Source organism: Leucoraja erinacea, chromosome 10, assembly GCF_028641065.1.
Source record: "Leucoraja erinacea ecotype New England chromosome 10, Leri_hhj_1, whole genome shotgun sequence".
In the NCBI taxonomy this organism is placed as follows: Eukaryota; Metazoa; Chordata; class Chondrichthyes; order Rajiformes; family Rajidae; genus Leucoraja; species Leucoraja erinaceus.
The window spans coordinates 18413250-18433921 of record NC_073386.1 but is presented as its reverse complement, the minus strand read 5'-3'; the positions used below and the strand labels follow the sequence as shown (position 1 = coordinate 18433921).

The window sequence follows — 20672 nt, the reverse complement described above, 5'->3', positions numbered from 1 at the left end:
GTGACGTGCCTCGATGACTATCGACCAGTGGCACTAACGTCTGTAGTGATGAAATGCTTTGAGAGGCTGATCATGGCGCAAATCAACTCCTACCTCAACAAAAACCTGGGCCCACTGCAGTTCGCATACTGCCACAACAGATCAACGGTGGATAGGATCTCGCTGGCTCTCCACTCCGCTCTGGACCACAAAAACTCATATGTCAGGCTGTTATTCATTGACTACAGCTCGGCATTTAATACAATCATCCCCTCTCAGAACTGGGTCTCTGCACATTCCTCTGTTATTGGATCCTCGACTTCCTCATTCACAGACCACAGTTTGTTCATATTGGTGGAAATGTGTCATCCTCGATAACAATCAGCACGGGAGCACCTCAAGGCTGCGTGCTCAGCCCCCTGCTGAACTCACTCTATGCTCATGACTGAGTAGCCGGTCATAGTGCAAACTCCATCATCAAGTTCGCCGACGACACCACTGTTGTGGGACGTATCACTGATGGTGACGAGTTAGAGTATAGAAATTAGATCGACCGACTGACCAAATGGTGCCAGCACAATAACCTGGCACTCAACACCAGCAAAACCAAGGAACTGATTGTGGGCTTTGGAAGGGGTAGGATGGGGACCCACAGTCCCGTTTATATCAACGGGTGGAAAGGGTCAAGATCTTCAAATTCCTGGGCGTGCTGAAGATCTCTCCTGGTCCCAGAACACTAATGCAATTATAAAGAAAGCACATCAGCGCCTCTACTTCATGAGAAGATTACGGAGAGTCAGTATGTCAAGGAGGACTCTCTCGAACCTCTACAGGTACACAGTAGAGAGCATGCTGACCAGTTGCATCGTGGCTTGGTTCGGCAACATGTGCGCCCAGGAGCGGAAAAGACTGCAAAAAGTTGTAAACACTGCCCAGTCCATCATCGACTCTGACTTCCCTACCATCAAAGGGATCTACCACAGTCGCTGCCTCAAAAAGGCTGGCAGCATCATCAAGGACCCACACCATCCTGGCCACTCACTCATCTCTCTGCTGCCTTTAGGTGGAAGGTACAGGAGCCTGAAATCTGCAACATCCAGGTTCAGGAACAGCTACTTCCCCACAGCAATCAGACTATTAAACTCAACTCAACCAAAAATCTGAACTTGAATAGCCTATTGCACTTTATATGCTTCTTTATGTGTCTATATATATATATATATATATTTCGATGGTATATGGACACACTGATCTGTTCTGTATTTATGTATGCCTACAATATTCTGTTGTGCTGAAGCAAAGCAAGAATTTCATTGTCCTCCTCACTTACGTCCATCTCTATGTCCATCTCTCCTGTAGCATATGTAGCCTGGGACATTGAGTGACCTGTCTGTTCCTCCCTCGGTCACATTTCTGTAATAGCACTAATATCTTTACCCGATGTTCCTATCCATGCCATGAGTACTATAGTAGATGAGAAAGATAATCAGCACATTGCAACAATAGCAGAATAGACTTCCCCTTTCAGTTCTCCTTTATGCTAATCATTTTACAATCAAGATACAAGATACAAGATACATTTAATTGTCATTTTTAATCAATCAATCGATTTTAATTTCATTTCTCCATTCAACCCATTTTGGTATCTCCTGAAAATGGACAATTTTTTTCCTCCAAATTATTTCACATTTATTTATTTATAAACTAAAACTAGCCAGAGTTCTAGACCAAACTTAAAACTAGGGAGATTCCTACCGTCCATCTTATAAGATTTCGGGTAAAGATAAATCATTTAAATCTCTAGGGAATCTCGGCCTTTTGGCTGCAATTACAAATACACATAACTGGCCAGACTTAGTTAGCACAGCCAATGTGAAATAGTTCTCATGACTTGGTTTGCTTTGTTTGCTTTTGTTGAGAAATTAAGCAAAGTCAGGATTTTGCATCTGGTGTCTTATCTACTTGTGATAAGAAAGTCTTGACATTTTGATGGCTTGATCATGAAGCAGGAAGTGTTTGATGATCAAAAAGGAAGAAATACAAACTTAAAAAATTGAAAATCCAAAACAAATAAAAGAGCACTGAAAACTTCTAACACAACAATTGGCAAATGCAAACACTATAAATCATCACTTATTTCACATATTGTCTTGCAAATTTACTCACCCATCAATTTTGCCAAATGGGTGCCCAGTTCCATGATTTGGCAGCTCTAAACTGAAGTGGGATAAAGTAAGACAATAAAAATGGTTGAACAGATGAAATCCTCAATAAAAGTTAATGCAACGCTATTAATTATTTCAGTCTGCTACACAACCTATATATGCCCTGTGATGTCTTTGCAGGTCACCTCAACCAAGAATCTGTCTTTGACATAGCATCATTGACAGAATCCCACAACACACTATCAACTATAACCTTGGTGGTACTCCAGTCCAGCAAGAAATAGGAACACCCAACAAATGGAAAGCAAAACCTCTGGAGCAGAATTACAAAAACATGGTGGAGAAGTATTTTTGGCACCAATTCATGACCTCATCCCTCTTTGGATAAGTGAAGAACATGCTGTAAATCTCATAATTAATCATCTGCAAGGAAGGAGATATTCATTTATGTACAGAGTATGTACAGAGGAGCCTCCCTGTAGTCTGCCACACGGAAAGTCCTTCTAGGCATCATTCTCAACTGCCCACTCCAGAGATTAAAGATCTCCAGAATCAATGGAAAATTCATCTGTCAAGAGATACAATGGTCTTGAGCTTCAGTGCATTGGAAATTGAAGAACAATGTATGACGTTGCACAAACCACCGGATGTGTTGTTACTTGTCCACACAAAAAAACGTTCTACTCCCTTGTCGAAGACAATGAAGAATCCATCTCAAAGTTGGCAGCTTTCAAAACTTGTTAGCATTCTATAATGCAATGACACGCAAGCCATGATCCTGATCAATACGTTCAAGGCCGATCCAATCCAAATGACACTTTAGATTAAGAAGGGCTGTGTCATTGCATCAATCCTCATCCCAGTATTCCTCAGTGCAATACTGCTTCTCATATCCATCTATGTCCCCTCTGAGTGGAGCTACTCTACGGGATGAATGGTTGGAGGCGAGAGGGAAAAATATAAAAACCATGCGAGGTGCACCTTTTTCCAAACAGTGCGTATAGGGGACGAACTGCCAGAGGTCCCTAAGCAATTGGGTCCTCGATTTCCTCACTGATAGACCACAATCAGTACAAATTGGCAACAATATTTCCCCCATAATAATCATCAGCACAGGAGCACAACAGGGTAATGTACTTAGTTCCCTGCTCCACGCACTCTATACCCATGACTGCGGAGCTACAGTTATGCAATCTATAAATTTGCTGACGTCACCATCGTTGTTGGATGAACAATGAGTAAAGATGTCAGAGTCTAGAAGGGAGATTGAAAATCTTATTGAATGGTCAAACGACAATCTCTATCTCAACAGCAGCAAGAACAAAGAGCTAATTTTTAACTTTGGTAGGGGAAAGCCGAAGAAAAGAAAAACCTGTCTTCATCGATGGGTTGGCGGTGGAGAAAGGCAATCAGTTCCTTGGCACCAAATATCTCTGTTTTAGGCTCAGCACTTTGATGCAATCATAAAGAAAGCACATCACTCTTAGAAGAATGAGTAGAATTTATATGTTGACAAATATTCTTGAACTCCCACAGGTGTACAATAGAGAACGTATTGCTCAGGAATTAAGGAAATTACAAAAAGTGGCAGACAATGCCCAGACAACCATGGGCACTGACCTTCCCACTATAGTAGAGATCTGTAGAGGCACTGCCTTAAAAAGGAGAGTCAGCATAAATAACCTACACCACCCTGACCACGCTCTCATTTCACTCCTACCTTCAGGAAGAATTCTGAAAACCGTGACCACCAGGTTCAAGAATAGCTTCTTCCCAACAACATCAGTATCTTGAATATTACACATTACTACTTATGAACTGTTTTGGGTTGTTCTAGTCTAAGGGCAATGAGCTTTTTTGCACTGGTGGTGTGGCTAATAATATATTCATTTTGTATTCTATTTTATTTATGGATATTACACGATGTACTGCTACAAATAAGAATTCCATTGTTCCATTGACAGTTCACATGAAAATTAAACACTCTTGACACTTGAGAAAAGAGTAGAGGTGAGTACAACATTTAAACGGTGCTTGGACAGATACATGGACAGGAAATATTTAGAGGGACATGGGCCTAGCACTGACAAGCAAATATCTTATAGCGGAGCAAGATAGGTTACTCTCATGCAAACATGTAGTATGCTCATGGGCGGATTCATGGGTGATTATATGACCCATTTTAGCAACCAGCCCCCGCCATCTTGCTCTGCCATCTTATTCCGCCATCTTGCTTCCAGTCAAAGATCGGATCTTTGTTTCCACAGCGGGGAGAGGGAGTGCGTGGCCCGGGGCAGTGGGAGAGGGAGTGCGCGGCCCAGGGAGAGGGAGTTCTTGGCCCGCGGCAGCGGGAGAGAGGGTGTGCGGCCCGGGGCAGTGGGAGAGGGAGTGTGGGGCCAGGGGAAAAGGCCTAGTGTGTGTGAAGTTGCGGGGAGGTTTACAATGTTTCTTATTTAATGTCCCTTGTCTAGTCTGAAATAAAGTTCATCATTGGATCAGAAGAAATATAATTGTGTGTGTTATATGATTATATACATTTATATCACACTCATGTATGTGTGTTTATAAACATTTTATTCTTTAACAAGAATTAACAGAATTATGAACTAACAGAATTATGAATCTAACCCTATATCACACACAAAAACTTCCCCCGCAATGTCAATTACCCTGCGAGTCGGGTCGGGTCGGTTCCGGTTACTACAAAATCAACTCAAACACTGTTTGTGAGCCATTTAAAAAGAAATGATTTAAAATATATTAAAAAAGACAATTACCAGAGTCAAAATTTATTCTTGACAAGAAGTATGAACTGACAGAATGAATCTAACCCTATATCACACACACAAACTGTTCATTGATTACACTGCGAGTCTGGTCGGGTCAGGTAGGCTCCGGTTACTAAAATGGGTGGGGAAAAATGCCCAGGAAAAATGCCCTCCGTAGCGTACTACACGTCAGCCCATTGTATTTAGCAGGAGTATCTTTGCTGACAAGCGGGACGAGCAAGGATGGGCAACATGGTCAGCATGGACAATTTGGACCGAAGGGCCTGTATCCATGCTGTAAAACTCTGACTCTCAGCACGAAAATCTCAAACCCTGCAACAAATTCAGGTACTACTGAGTGGCAGCAATCCCATTCCTCCTGTATGCTTTGAAACATGATCAAAGGTTGGCACGGATAAAGTACCATCAATGCTGCATCAGCATAATTTTCCAAATCCAATGATTGTATGTGAACTAATCTCTACCAGGTCAAACATCCCCATCTTCAAGGCTCTGATCACATTCAATTATCTCCTGCATGTAGGTTATCATCGGACTCCTGAAACAATCACATCTCATGGAGCTATGTTGTAGCAAAGGAAGACGTAGGAAATGCTTCAAGGAGTTCTCAAAGCTTCCATGAAAAAAAAACGTCCCTTTCAAATTCATTAGTATCTTTGTCCCTTGGTTACTCAATATTCATCCTGTGCTTTTTATTTAAAAAAAAATTATATGTGAACAATCTTCTTCAGTACATCTTATTGCATCTTCAATCTACGCAACGACAAAGAGGAATAATGAAGGTGTTAAGCCTACAAGAAACTGAAGCAGTACCATGGAATTTACTCAGGCACGTAGTCACAATAATACAAGGAATGCAGGAGATGCCAAACAACAGCATCCAGCACCAAGACAAAAAATCCACACACAATCCCAAGAGCAAACTTTTCAATGTTACATTTAAGTCTGCTTTTATGCCCTTTGGCTAAACTGAATACGTAATCGCTATCAAATCTTCGATGCTGTAAGATGTGTCAGGAACATGTATCCCAGTTTTGTATCCTCAGGATCATGGATTCACCAATCGTCATTGTTAATAATACAACATATTATGCAATACGCAAATCAAAATCAACGTTAAAGTTGAAGTGAAAATATTACAGTGGCACATTAGCTGACGTTCTTCCAAGTTGTATCTAAATTGCAAGGTGGAAGTTTCGATTTCTCTAGTTAATAACACCAATATATCCTATGGGAGAGTTTGATTCTGCCAATGGGTACTAAAGAATAAAATATTGCATTTCTCACTATAAGCAGAAAATTCATCCTCAATTTTCATGTGTATGTATGTTGGCTTATGTTTGCAATCCCTTATATTACCTACAATATCAAAACTCGTACATAATAGTCATACTCTTAATCATAGACACCTGGTTAAACCGCCATTATAACTGAAGCTTTTCTTTCAAACATCAGAAATCTAAGACTGAAGAAGAGTTCTCGAACCAAAACGTCACCCATTCCTTCTCTCCAGACTGAAGAAGGGTCTCGACCCGAAACATTACCCATTCCTTCTCTCCAGAGATGCTGCCTGACCCGCTGAGTTACTCCAGCATTTTGTGTCTAACTTCGGAACATCTGCAGTTTCTTCCCACACAATGTTCCTACACTTATTGTGTACTTTATCTGAAACTTTATAAATGCACTATTACATTTATTAGTACACAATCGGAATCCTTTGATTAGATAATTATTGGTCACTCATGAGTGTAAAATACAAAACCATGAGATTCTTTCAGCCTTGACGAATATAATGGTAATCAAGCTTTGTAAAGTTTTGATATACACATTCTCAGTAAATTGTACTGGTGTGATCTAGTGCCTTCAACTCCCGTAACAGAATTATACTCGAACCAGACTAGCATAAATGTTTTTGCAATGATTCTGTAAATATGTTAAAAATAAAAACAAACACAAAGATGTTAACAGATCTTTCTTTTATTGGGTTAAATACAGACATTTTGAAGCAACCCTATGGGTTCCTTCAAGAACCTGCACTGTCGGCATTTGGAATGAGCAATAGGTTGGGATCTTGGAGGCTTCTTTAAGAGGCAGATATTTACTGCATCACCAGCCTATTTAAATAAATATCACATCTGAATCCATATGGCTGTCTGTGCGAGATTAAACAAATTATAACATGGATAAATATACGCCAGATATGGAAACTCCATCACCAAATCATCACTCACTTTCACACCTGAATGTTAAAAAAAACTGACAGATTTAACAGTCAAGTCTCTGTGTTGGACTGTCCAAGTTCATATGGTGGCATTTTTTAATGTTCAAAGTTTAGTGCTACTCAGTAAACATGGCCCACTGACTCTTGATTGGGAATTAAGAAATTGGAAAACATACAGTGGTAGAGAAGTATAATTTTGGTGTTGGGAAGAGAAAGTCCCTGTACAACTGTGTGCTAAGTATATCCCTCTTCGTTCAGTACTGACCAACAAAGTTTGTGGAGAGGTCCAAAGCTCTAATGCCCATAAATTTAGCAATTTCGTTCAGTTTAGCACCCTGAAAAGTCTCTCCCAATTTGCTTCCTAACGATTTTTATAGAGTCAACATTTTGTTGTTGTTCATGGTAGCATTTTCTAGTTAGCGAAAGTTAGATCACTGATTCCCTCTTCGACTTCTATCAATGCCAAATGGCATTTTGAAATTGTCACCGGATAGATCAGACAATGCAAAGGTCAATTTTCTTCTTCTCAGTATTTGGTTTGCTTCTGTCCAGTGCCTTCTTGGGTTAGATCAGATGAAAACCTTGTCCCATCATTCATTCGCCATCAATTTACATTAAATATGACCGGTCACTTCATTTCTAATGATGTTCCTTCTGGACCAATTTATATTCATCAGAAATATATGAATCAAAAAACACAATTATTACTTAAGTCTGAGAACCTCCTACGTGCCAACCATCTTCGTAAAAATTTAAATAACCGAAGTCTCAAATATTTTTTTAACTCCGAGCATGCTGAGTTGTTATGTGAAGTTATATGACTTTTTAAACTCTGATCATCTAGAATATAAATTCAAATTTTGAACAGTAGAAATTAGCTTGCATAGGAGCAGAGCCAATTCAAACCCAATGCTCATTCCTTTGTAAGATTTAACTTGTCTCCCAACAGTCCATGTCCAATGTCCAGATGAACAGCAAATTGAAGAAGGGTCTCGACCCGAAACGTCACCCATTCCAGAATATCAGCAGTATCATCATATCTCCATCAAGCCATCGTTGCCCACAATTATTGCATTCACATGTTTGGCTGTAAGAACAAAGAAACAAAGTATGAAATAAAAAGTTATATATATTTGCAGTGCTTACAATAACTACTACAAAATTAAATATACTTGAAATTTCACCTTTGCAGTTACAAATTGAAAACATGGAATGAAAGAATGTGCTTTTAATTCCAAGCCTTTACAAAGTAAGCAATGCATTTACTAAGCATGCTTTACATCAAATCATGCTACGTTGCTGAAAGCCGTCAATGCAATAAACTGTTAAGTGAAGATCAGTTACTAATGAGTGATGAATGTTGCGCATCAGATTGAAGGTCGCCTTAAAAAGGCTGCACACCTTTCCTTTTCGAGATGTAACAATTGATCGGGGGCTTCCTTTGAGTTTCCTTTTCAATGTAGTTAACCGTAAGGAGCAATTAAGAAAATGCAGTTGATATAGTTTATATGGACTTTGATAAGCTGGCACATAGTTAAGCTCAACAGTAAGATGCAAGTTCATGGAATAAAAGGGGCCATAGCTGCATGGATAGAACTTTGACTAAAATAATAGGAAACGGTAGTAGTGCAAGGTGCTTATCAAACTGGAGGGAAGTATACAGCAAAATGTCCACAGTACTAGGGCCATTATCTTTCTTTATTATGTATCACTGACTGGGATTTAAATACAACAGGCACAAGTTCCAAACTTGGAATATCCTAAGTATCAAGGAAATTTGATAGATTGGATTAGAGATTGTTGGAAGGTGAAATGTAATGCTGAAAATTGTTACATTTTGGTAGGAAGAATGAGGATCTCCCCTCTATCTCCTCTCTACTCCACAGCTATCTCCCCTCTACTCCATCTGTCTGAAGAATAGTCCTGACCAAAAACATCATCTGCCCATTTCCTTCCGCAGATATTGCCTGACTTGCTGAGTTATCCCTGTAGTTTGCTGTTAGCTCAAGATTTCAGCATCTGCAGTCTCATGTTCTCCTCTTACCATCTCTCTTGCACCCTCCCTACTACCTTCACTGGTTGCCATAGATTGGTGTCTAGAATTGGGTACCATATTTCGGCTGTAGCCTAACTGATGTTTCAATAAGGTTCAGCTTAATCTGCCTGCTTTACGCAGCAATGCCTCTATTTAAGAAACCCAGGAACCTCTCTGCTTTACAATTATTAAACTGTTCTTTCCATGCTTCCTGACACTTTGAAAGACATACATTTGTAGAATGTGTGACTATTCTAGCACACCCTTCAGAACAATGCCATTTAATCAACACCGTTTCTCCAAAATACATACCTCAGCACCTCTGTATTAAATTCTATGTTCTTTGTTTGTCAGTTCAACCAGTCTATGTCCTCTTGCAGTCTGGTTCTATCCTCACTGTTTAGCACCTCCAACTTTTGAGTTATCTCCAAATTGCAAACTTAATTCTGCAGACTCAAGCCTTTAATAAAACTCAATATCCTAATCAATAATTTATATCAATTACAATATTTTAATTCATTGGTTATTCTACTAAAACATAGCCAAGAAAATTAAATTAAGGTACAAAGCAGTAAAAAGGCTCATGTCCAGCCATGGGGATAGCATGGTCCTGAACTTGAATCCTGCTTCAGGATTTCACTATACATCAATCTTCATGAGCTATTAAAATAGATAACAAAAATACTTAATTTGTCATTTTCACGAAGAAATTATTTTAAAATCCAGAGAATTTACTGAGATGGTGAAAGATAGGTTAAATCACCTCTACTTGTTAGGAATTCGTGATTCCAACTTAAAAACTAAAATAAACACTCTTCCAGTCAAGAAACTCTGTCATCCTCTAGCCACATCTTACAAAAGATGTTCCCTGATTGATTATGAGGCAATGTAATTATGTTTTAAAGTGCAAATTAGTCATTAGTTATTGGAGAAACTATTTGTGAGATCCACCCAATTCAAGCTCTGAGTAACTTTAGTTAAGAATAGTTACGGGTTAACTGGAGGAGGAAGTGTTTATGGTATGCAGTGGCTTAATCGTTAAAGGAATTTAAAATTTCAACTACATATTGACACCTTCGGCTTTAAAATATAGGACTGAATATTTTTGTTGGCCTGCAGAGATCTGTACTTCCTGAACGTACAAGCATTTGAACAATAAACTGGGTCTTTGCAAGGGCAAGAAAAATTGCACATGTGTATATATATATATATATATATATATATATATTATATATAAAAAAGTGATAAAACTACTTCCCTTAAGAAATTCTATTTATGCAGACTTACTTTCCCACTGCCCAATGTATTGTAAATCATTAATAAAAAGAAAGAATACATTGCCTTACAAGAAAATCCCCGTGTAAAAGTCACTAAGTCAGCCTGAAATCCTGTTGTTTGAATCAGTAGAGGATAAAGGCCTTGGAGCTTTTTGCCAGAGAGGACACTGTTCCTGACAGATGTTAAGCTCATCTCATGATGGATCATGCTGGCTCAGGACAATGACCCTTTTGTACGAGATTCAAATGTCAGGACAACAGAGAGCTTACTGTAAAGCCAACTTCCCTTTATTTGGGGAGGAGAGGAAGCAAAATCTGCTTGTTAGCTCAAGGATAGATTGCTGCTGACTGTGATAACTTTTAGTGTAAAAGGTTAGTTCCTAGGCCAGGACCATCAAGAAGCTTATTGCCTTGGGGACTAAGGGCTATGGGTTATCTTACAAGATTAAACATATGATTGTTGATAACGGAATAAAATTAAAATGTTAATTTATCCATGCATGTTTTTCAAGTGGAAAAATAGAATCAGTAATACCATACAATATTCCTTTTAGCAAGAAGATTTTTTAAGGATGAAACACAGTATTATACTGTTATATACTTCTAGTTTTGAAAAGAAAAACCTTTTATTAGTCTACTAGATATCGTCAAAGTTAGGAAAGCAATCTGTTCCTGGCTTTTCAACTACTGTTGCTGTGCAATCTTCTGCCCAAGTTAGTTGGGAGTCACATTCCAAAATCATGTACGCTCTTGAAAGAATATCAGATTTTATAGAACTTTTAAAAAATGTTAGAACTCTCTCATTGTTATAGAGTCATACAGCATGGAAATAAGCCCTTCAGCCCAACTTGCCCATGCCAACCAATATGCCCCATCTACATTAGTTCTTCAATTTTCAATTCAATTCAACTTTAATGTCATCGCACAAATACAAGTATGAGTACAACGAAATGCAGTTTTGCGTCAGTCCGTAGTAGTTGTGCATAAAGAAATAAAAAAAATAGAAAGAGAGAAGATACAGAATAATCAAAAAATACAGAATAATTAAACAATGGGGACGGAGGGACCAGAGAAATCTATCGGCGGGACTCCGAGTTCAGCAATGTAATTGTATTATTGTAGAAGCTGTTCCTCATCCTACTAGTACGTGACCTGAGGCTCCTGTACCGCCTCCCTGATGGGAGGAGGGCAAACAGTCCATGGTTGGGGTGTGAGGGGTCTTTGATGATCTTCCCAGCCCGTCTCAGACACTGTTTTCGGTGGAGGGCATCCATGGCAGGAAGCGGGGCACCGATGATGTGCTGCGCGGTTTTCACCACCCGTTGTAGTGCCTTCCTGTCCGCAGCAGTGCAGCTGCTGTACCATACCGTGAAGCAGGTGGTCAGGATACTCTCTATGGTACAGCAGTAAATGTTGGTCAGGAACCGGGGGGACAGGTGGGCTTTCTTGAGCCTCCTCAGGAAGCAAAGGCGCTGCTGTGCCTTTTTGATCAGCTTGGAGGTGTTGAGGGACCAGGACAAATTCTCCGAGATATGTACTCCGAGGAATTTATAGCTGGACACGCGCTCCACCTCAGTCCCGTTTATATGGATGGGGGTATGACTGCCTCCTCTGGTCTGCCTGATTCTTGGCCTACAACCATCTACACCTACGTTATTCACCACCAAAAAAAATGTTGAGACTTTAAACTTGATGATTTTATAATGGTCAAGAATATTCACACCCATTGCAACCTGGTATCTCTTATTTCCTATTTCTCTCCTTTTCCTAAAGTTGAGAGTACAGATCAATGCAAGATGGTAGCCCACTCTACCAAATCAACTACATTTAATATTTGAACATAGTAGGCAAAGCACCTTCTAAAATGTATATACTCAGTTCACACTAAGTTAGTTTCTACTTTTAAAAATAACCACGTAATCAGTTTCTCTGATGTTGATTTTGAGATGGATGCTGCTCAGATTAAGGAAAATAACCCAGCAACGCATTTCTACCAATATTGGCCTCATGAAGCAGCACAGTGACACTGCTGGTAGAGCTGCTGCCTCACAGCGTCAGAGACGGTGGAATTTACCTATCGAAGGCATTTACCAGAATCGCTGCCTCAAAAAAGCAGCCAGTATAATCAGAGACCCGCACCACCCTGCCATCGGGAAGAAGGTACAGGAGCCTGAAAACTGTAATGTCCAAGTTCAGGAACAGCTTTTTCCCTACAGCCATTCGGCTCCTAAACACTACAACCTTCACACCTAACCTCTGGGGCTGCCTCTTTGGAGTCTGCACATTCACCCCATGATCGCGTGGGTTTCCTCCGAGTGCTCCGGTTTCCCCCATAGATAGAATCATAGAGTGATATAGTGTGGAAACAGGCCTTTCGGCCCAACTTGCCCACACCAGCCAACATGTCCCAGCTACACTAGTCCCACCTGCCCCCAGTTGGTCCATATCCCTCCAAACCTTTCCTATCCTGCTTAACTGCGTCTTAAACGTTGGGATAGTCCCAGCCTCAACTACCTCCTCTGGCAGCTTGTTCCATACATCCACCATCCTTTGTGTGAAAAAGTTACCCCTCAGACTCCTATTAAATCTTTTCCCCTTCACCTTAAACCTATGTCCTCTGGTCCTCGATTCACCTATTCTGGGCAAGAGACTCTGTGCATCTACCCAATCTATTCCTCTCATGAATGAGTGGGCTAATATATGATAAGCGTTTGATAGCACCCAGCCTCTATTTACTGGAGGTTTGAAGGTTGAGGGGACACCTCATTGAAACTTACAGAATAATGAAAGGCATAGTTAGAGTGGATGTGGAAATGTTGTTTCCACTGGTGGGAGAGTCTAGGACCAGAGGTCATAGCCTCAGAATTAAAGGGCGCTCTTTTAAAAAGGTGAGGAGGAACTTCTTTAGTCAGAGGGTAGTTAATCTGTGGAACTCATTGCCATAGGGGGCTGTGGAGGTCAGATCAGTGGATATTATTAAGGCAGAAATAGACCAGTTCTTGATTAGAATGGGTGTCAAGGGTTGTGGGGAGAAGGCAGGAAAATAGGATGAGGTGGCAGAAATTGGCCATGATTGAATGGCGGAGTACATTCGATGGGCCGAATGGCCTAATTCTACTCCTTTAACTTGTGAAATCTTCTCTCGAACCTTTCCAGCTTGACAACATATTTCCTATAACTGAACGCAATACTCTAAATGGGGTCTCACCAATGTTTTATACAACTGCAACATGATCTCCCAACTTCTATACTCTGACTGATGAAGGCCAATGTACCATAAGCCTTTTTGACTACCTTATCTACCTGCAACTCGACCTTCAAGGAACCATGCACCTGTACTCCTAGATCCCTCTGCTCTACAACGCTACCCAGAGCTCAACCATTCACTGTGTAGGTCCTGCCCATGTTAGACTTCCCAAAATGCAACATCTCACATTTCTCTGTACTAAATTCCAAGCCCACCTGGCCAATCGATCAAGATCCTGCTGCAAACATCTCAAAGAAGTATGGATTTGCGAGTTAATTGACCTCCATAAAATTGCCCCATAAAAAGAGCAGATGAGAGAATAGGATAATATAGATTTAGTGTGAACGGGCGATTGATGGTCAGGATGGATTTGGTGAGCCGAAGGACTTGTTGTCAGGCTGTATCTCTAAACTAAATTCATCTATGGCTCATTACTTGTTCTAACCAGGGGAAAGGATACTGTAATAGATAGCTTCCATGTTGAAAGTCATTGATTGGCACCAGTCCTGACTACGGGTGTTGTCTGTACCTTCTCCCTGTGATCGTGTGGGTTTTCTCCAGGTGCTCCAGTTTCCTCCCACATTATAAAGACGTACAGGTTTGTAGGTTAATTGGCTTCTCTGTAAATTGTAGATTATCCCTAGCGTGTGGGATAGTGCCAGTGTATGGGGTGGTCAGTGCGGACTCGGTGGGTCGAAAGGTCTGTTTCCGAGCTGTATCTCTAAAGTCTATTTCTAAAGTCTAAAGGCTGACCAGTATTCATTTTGGCTCATGTAGAAGCACTCTCACTTCTGAATCAGAAGGTTGTTGGTTCAAGAACCTCGCCATAGATATGCAGGTGAAAAGATTGCCATTGCAGCACAATACCATATATGAAACCGTGAGAGTAATAAATGCTGTTTTCGCTTAAAGCTTATCCTTTCTTCAAAAAATATCCACTGTAATATAAAAATGAGTAAGCGTTGTCTCAAACTTCAACTCTATATATACTATGAACAAGAGCAGATCTTGACCAATTTTGTTCAATAAATTGGGAGAAGCATTTAGCAATGGTATTTGAATTATTAAACCATGAAAGGCAGGTGTTTGGCTTAGAAATGAATGTTGCTTATTATTGCAATTGCCATGTGATTGATAGTCATAGCAACTTCCAAGTCAGCATTATCCATATATCATTCATACTGAATGGCTTTAATGCTCTTGAAAGGGCTAATTAAGTATTTTAGCACAGTGGCACAGCTTGTAGAGCTGCTGCCTCACAGCTCCAATGAACCAGCTTTGATACTGACCTCTGGTGATGTCTTGGAGCAGTTTTCTTCTTATGGGTTTCCTCTGTCTAATAGGAATGTGGGGAGGTCACAGGGGAAAAATATAGGGGCTGGGTTTCCTCTGAGCTGGCAAGACTTAATGAGCAGAAATGACCAGCTTGCCTCTCATAAAGACATATATAAATACAAGCAAAGAGACAACTATGACATCTTATGTCGAGGAATTTTGTGCAACGTTTCAGGGTAATGGAATGGGCAGATCAGCAGAGTTCATGAGCATTCAACTGATGCATGATGTTTCTGTCTGCAAAGTTAATTGATCCATCTTGTGCTACTTCTTTCACCAGGAATCAAGAATAAAATAATGGATTCCTGCAGAAATTGTGCAAAATGGTGCTGGATAGTGTAGTTTTGTTGTCCAAAGGACCTGTTGCGTGTGTGTGTGTGTGTGTGTGTGTGTGTGTGTGTGTGTGTGTGTGTGTGTGTGTGTGTGTGTGTGTGTGTGTGTGTGTGTGTGTGTGTGTGTGTGTGTGTGTGTGTGTGCGAGCGTGCGTGCGTGTGTGTGCGAGCGTGCGTGTGTGTGCGCGCGCGCTTGTATGCGTGTCTATGTGGTGGCACATAGAGCACGTTACAAGGATGCTGGAGAAATTTCTGCAGCAAACTGTAATAATTCCTGAAGCCTATTCTGATCCTTTTAAGAGCCAAATAATGTGGTCCAAAGGAGAGTCAAATTGCTCAAATAGACATTAAAGGGAATGATCTTTTTACTGGTGAAAACAACAGGATGGTCCTCCGGTGCTTTGACAACTGCATGAGTATCGTGCCTTTCAGAAACACTTTAACCCTGCTGTTGCTGCCCATACCTAACTTGATGATTGGCATCCACGGAAAGGGCACTGATAGGTATGTTTGGTCCTGGCATGTATGTTTGGGTTGCACCATAGACTGGAGGATGAAGAGTTGTCATGATATTAACACTGGCAACATGTAGCTACCTGTGCAGGAAGCAGCAGGCAATATTCCACAAGGTTGAAGGAGTTAGCACTTGCAGAGGCACAGCAATAACATGCAACTCCTCAGCAAAGCATCCAAGCTCAGTCAGCCTATCCACAAGCCGCATCTCATATCCATTGTATTTTAATCCCATGTAACAAACTGAGTGATAAGGCTGCTGTTATTATTGCTCTTGTTGCCTCTTTATCCCTATCACAGCATTTAAAATTATTTTTAAAAAGGCACAGTGCTGGAATAACTCAAAGGTCCAGGCAGCATCTCTCAAGGACATAGATAGGTGAAGTTTCAGTTTGTCTTCAGATTGAGGTACTCTAGCACTTTGTGTATTTTTTTGTAAACTAGAAGCTGCAGTTCCTTGGTCTTACATTTAAAATAACCTTCATAAACTACAAGTGGTTGTTTGGGGACAAATGCTGCAAAGAAAACAAAATAAATCAGATCAAAGTTCCTTGGAGGCAGTATGAACATAAAAGCAATCGGATCCCCTTTAACTGAGCGCACATACCAATATGCTCCTTGAAAACTACTTTCCATCTCTAGGAAACAATTCCTCTAAGTTTTAACTTATAAGTAGAAAATGCTGGAAACACTCAGTGTGCATCATGAGAAGAGAAACTGTTGGTTTCAGGCCGAAAACTCTGTCACAACTGCAATGTAGACAAAAGTAGTTTGTTAAGTCGCAGGAGGGGGAAGGGGAGGGAATGCCTCTGAGAGAGTAAAACCAGGGTGACCATAAACCGAACACAAGGTTACCTAGTCAAATAACCTTCAACCTGAAACATTAACCCAGTTTCTCTTCCCACAGATGCTGATTAAACTGCTGCTGATTATTTCCAGCATTTTCTGTCTCTATTTTAGATTCCTAGTATCTGCAGTTTTATTGATTACTAGACCAAGTGCAGACCTGTTGGGTCTGCTCCCCCAATGGTGTGATTCCCCCAACCCAATATTCCACCATGCACCCGTCTCCTCCAATGGAACTGAAGCCGTTGCCAAATGTAAGTTTCCAGCACTCCCCTGCCTCCCTCAATTGCACCTCCCCTGCCTGCTGCAGCAGTGAAAAGTTCAGTGTTCCTGTCTTGCAACATTGTTTCGAAGTGTGTTGGAAGCTGATAGGAAGGAGCAGCCGTCAACGAATCAAAAGGCAGGAAGGGATCCGTACTGCAGGCGGACGGATTTGAGTTTTATATATATACTAGACGAAGTGCAGACCCGTTGGGTCTGCCCCCCCAATGGTGTGATCCCCCAACCCAATATTCCACCATGCACCCGTCTCCTCCAATGGAACTGAAGCCGTTCCCAAAAGTAAGATTCCAGCATTGCCCTGCCTCCCTCAGCAGTGGATTAAAAAAAAATCCAATGGCACCTCCCCTGCCTACTGCAGCAGTGAAAAGTTCAGAATGTTCCTGTCTTGCAACTTTGTTTCGAAGTGTGTTGGAAGCTGGCATGTAAATGGAGAAGCCAGTTTCTTTTTGAAATACTTGGGGGGGGGGGGGGGGGGGGGGGGAGGAGGATTTGATTAAAAACGTGTACTTCAACACGACGAAATGAAATGAGGAGCGGATACTTAGAAAGAAAAGCAAAATCTCTACCGAAATGGAAAATATCTCGGAGATTGAGCGTCTGGATTGGGCGTGGCAATGAATCAAAGGAAGAAATGCAGCCGGCAGCCGTACATGCAAATGAATCCATTCCGACTGGACATCTGCGAGCATCGGCCATTCCGATTGGACATCTGCGAGTATCGGGCACGAATCGAAAGGCAGGAAGGGCGTCGGTCGGCAGTCGGTCGGATGGCCCCAGAGTTTTATAGATATAATAGATAGATTACCTCCTAGGATTTACTCAGGTGGTTAGAACACACAGCAGGCCCTTTCACCCACGATGTCTGTGCTGAGCACGAAGCAAATTTAATCTGCATATCTGCCTGCATGTGGTCTATATCCCTCCATTCCTCCCCCCCATCTGTTGGTGTGTCTGGCTAAAAGCATATTAAACAATGCTATCCACCACTTCCCCTGGCAGCACATTCCAGCCACTCTGTGTTTAGTTTAGTTAAGAGATACAGCGTTGATACGGGCCCTTCAGCCCAGAGTCCGCACCGACCAGCTATTACACATTCACTATTGCTACCCTACACACAAGGGACAGTATCTGGGTTAATATTTCAGGCTTCAATTAGCCTACAAACGTGTATGTCTTTGGAACCTCTGTGTAAAAAGATAACTTTCCACTTTCCCCCTCTCATCTTAAACCTATGAAATTTGATATTTCCACCCTGGGAAAACGACTTCCTATCTACCCTGTCAATGCTTCTCACGATTTTATAAATTTCTCTCAAGTCGCCTCTTAGCCTCAGGCGCTCCAGAGGAGATAATCCAAGTGTGCACAGTTTCTCCTTGTATTCTAATCCAGGAACATTCTGTTCAACCTCTTCTGCACCCTCTCCAAAGATCCACAACATTCCTGTAATGCGGCAACTGGAACCACACACTATACTCCAAATGTGGCTTCACCAGTTACATAAAACTGCAACATAACATCCTGGTATTTATGCTCCGTACCCTGATGGATGAAGGCAAGCATGCCGTGTGACTTCTTTACCATCCCATCTACTTGTGTTGCCAATTTCAGGGAGCTGTGGACTCGCACCCCAAATCCTTCTATACACCAATGCTCACAATAGACTTTAATTTTTAGGATCAGAGTGCCATGGGGGATCTTATCAAAAGCTTTACTGTCCAATCCTCATTAATCATCTTTGTCTCTTCCTTAAAATACCCAATCTTCGCCCTCGATGCAATGCTGACTTTCCCTGATGTCAATGGTTGAAGAAGGGTCCTGACCCAAAATGTCAGATGTCCATTTCTTTCCTTAGAATCGCTGATTGACCCAAAGTTCCTCCAGCAGTTTATTTTTTGGTTCATGAATGCAGCATCTGCAGTCTCGTGTCTCCAAGTCTATGTTATTTCAGGTGTAAGTAGATCTTGTCACGAAGATTCTTCTCCAATATTTTGCCTACCACTGATGCAATGCGCACCATCCTATAATTATTGGTTTGTCTCCACTGGCTTCCTTAAACAGAGGAAGTATGTTGGCTATTCTCCAGTCCTCTGGGAGTTCACCCATTGCTAAAAACAATACAAAGATCTCTGGCTAGGACCCAACAAGTCCCTCTCTTGTCTCTCTCAATAATCTGATTAAGTGTCAACATTAAAAATGCTACGGTCCCAAAATATTAATCTGCATGTATTTTTGTCATAAAAACCGGAACTAATAACACAAAAATACTGATCAGTTTTATTATCCTTTCTACTATTTCTTGCATGTGATCTCCACTTGGGAAACTACTAAGAGAACAGCAAGCCTCAAAGACGTTCCTTCAGACCTAGAAATGTGCAAAAGCAACATGAAACGGAGTTTCTATCCCTTCACCTTGTCTTGCTCTGAAATCCAACTATAGCACAAAGCCTGCCTATTGTTATTTTTAGATTTCCACCCAATTAAAGCTTTAGCCCTTTGGACCCTAATGTGCAAGCAACATGAAAATATTCTGTTTAAATACTGGCCAATTTCTTGAAATAATAATACTCCCATTTTAACAGGAAATATGCTGTCCTGAAGAGAAAGTAATAAATTAATATTTTGGCTTCTGAATGATGTATGTCACTCACATTCAATACCAGACTACAGAACCAATGATCATGGTAATTTTACTGCCAGGTTTTCAGTTCTCATCATGTCATGACAGTTGTTTATTTTCCTACAGACTACAAGGTTTCTTTTCCCTTTCAACCCCTCCCCAAAAAGCAAAGAGTATGCTACTCAAAGCATGAACATATTCTGTGGTTTTGTTGGAGTTTCTGTTATGCTGGGCCATAACATACCATACCTAAAGAAGGGAAACGATTAATATGGTGTCAGTGTACTAGGTTGGTCAACGTTCTCTGGTTAGATTAGTTTAGGGGGTCAGTACAAATTCCATAGAACTTGTACATTTCGAGGATCTAGAAATTGATCTAGAAACATAGAAAATAGGTGCAGGAGTAGGCCATTCGGCCCTTCGAGCCTGCACCGCCATTCAATATGATCATGGCTGATCATCCAACTCAGTATCCTGTACCTGCCTTCTCTCCATACCCCCTGATCCCTTTAGTCACAAGGGCCACATCTAACTCCCTCTTAAATATAGCCAATGAACTGGCCTCAACTACCTTCTGTGGCAGAGAGTTCCAGAGATTCACCACTCTCTGTGCGAAAAATGTTTTTCTCATCTCGGTCCTAAAAGATTTCCCCCTTATCCTTAAACTGTGACCCCTTGTTCTGGACTTCCCCATCATCGGGAACAATCTTCTTGCATCTAGCCTGTCCAACCCCTTAAGAATTTTGTAAGTTTCTATAAGATCCCCCCTCAATCTTCTAAATTCTAGCGAGTACAAGCTGAGTCTTTCCAGTCTTTCTTCATATGAAAGTCCTGACATCCCAGGAATCAGTCTAGGATTACTCATCTTTCTCAGTACCTTGGATTGAAAACCAGAGTCAGCAAAATTGATCTGGGGAATGAAGAACTGCTTGACAATTCTTTTCTCCGGTGGCCTCACAGTCAGCACGTGTAGCATTTGGATCAGCTTCAAATCGTTCTCTTTAACATTTTAATAACGTTTTCACAAACAATTC

General features: G+C 41.1%; 1 protein-coding gene across 1 annotated transcript in view; it reads right to left on the bottom strand.

Moving 5' to 3' along the window:
- Positions 1–6894: 6894 nt before the first annotated feature.
- eif2b3 (eukaryotic translation initiation factor 2B, subunit 3 gamma) overlaps positions 6895–20672 on the bottom strand; it is an 88898-nt gene continuing 75120 nt past the window's right edge. The window contains exon 12 of the mRNA XM_055641627.1: positions 6895–8241. Within this exon, the coding sequence (XP_055497602.1) occupies positions 8189–8241 (53 nt within the window). The 3' untranslated portion in view covers positions 6895–8188. The remainder of the gene's footprint in view (positions 8242–20672) is intronic.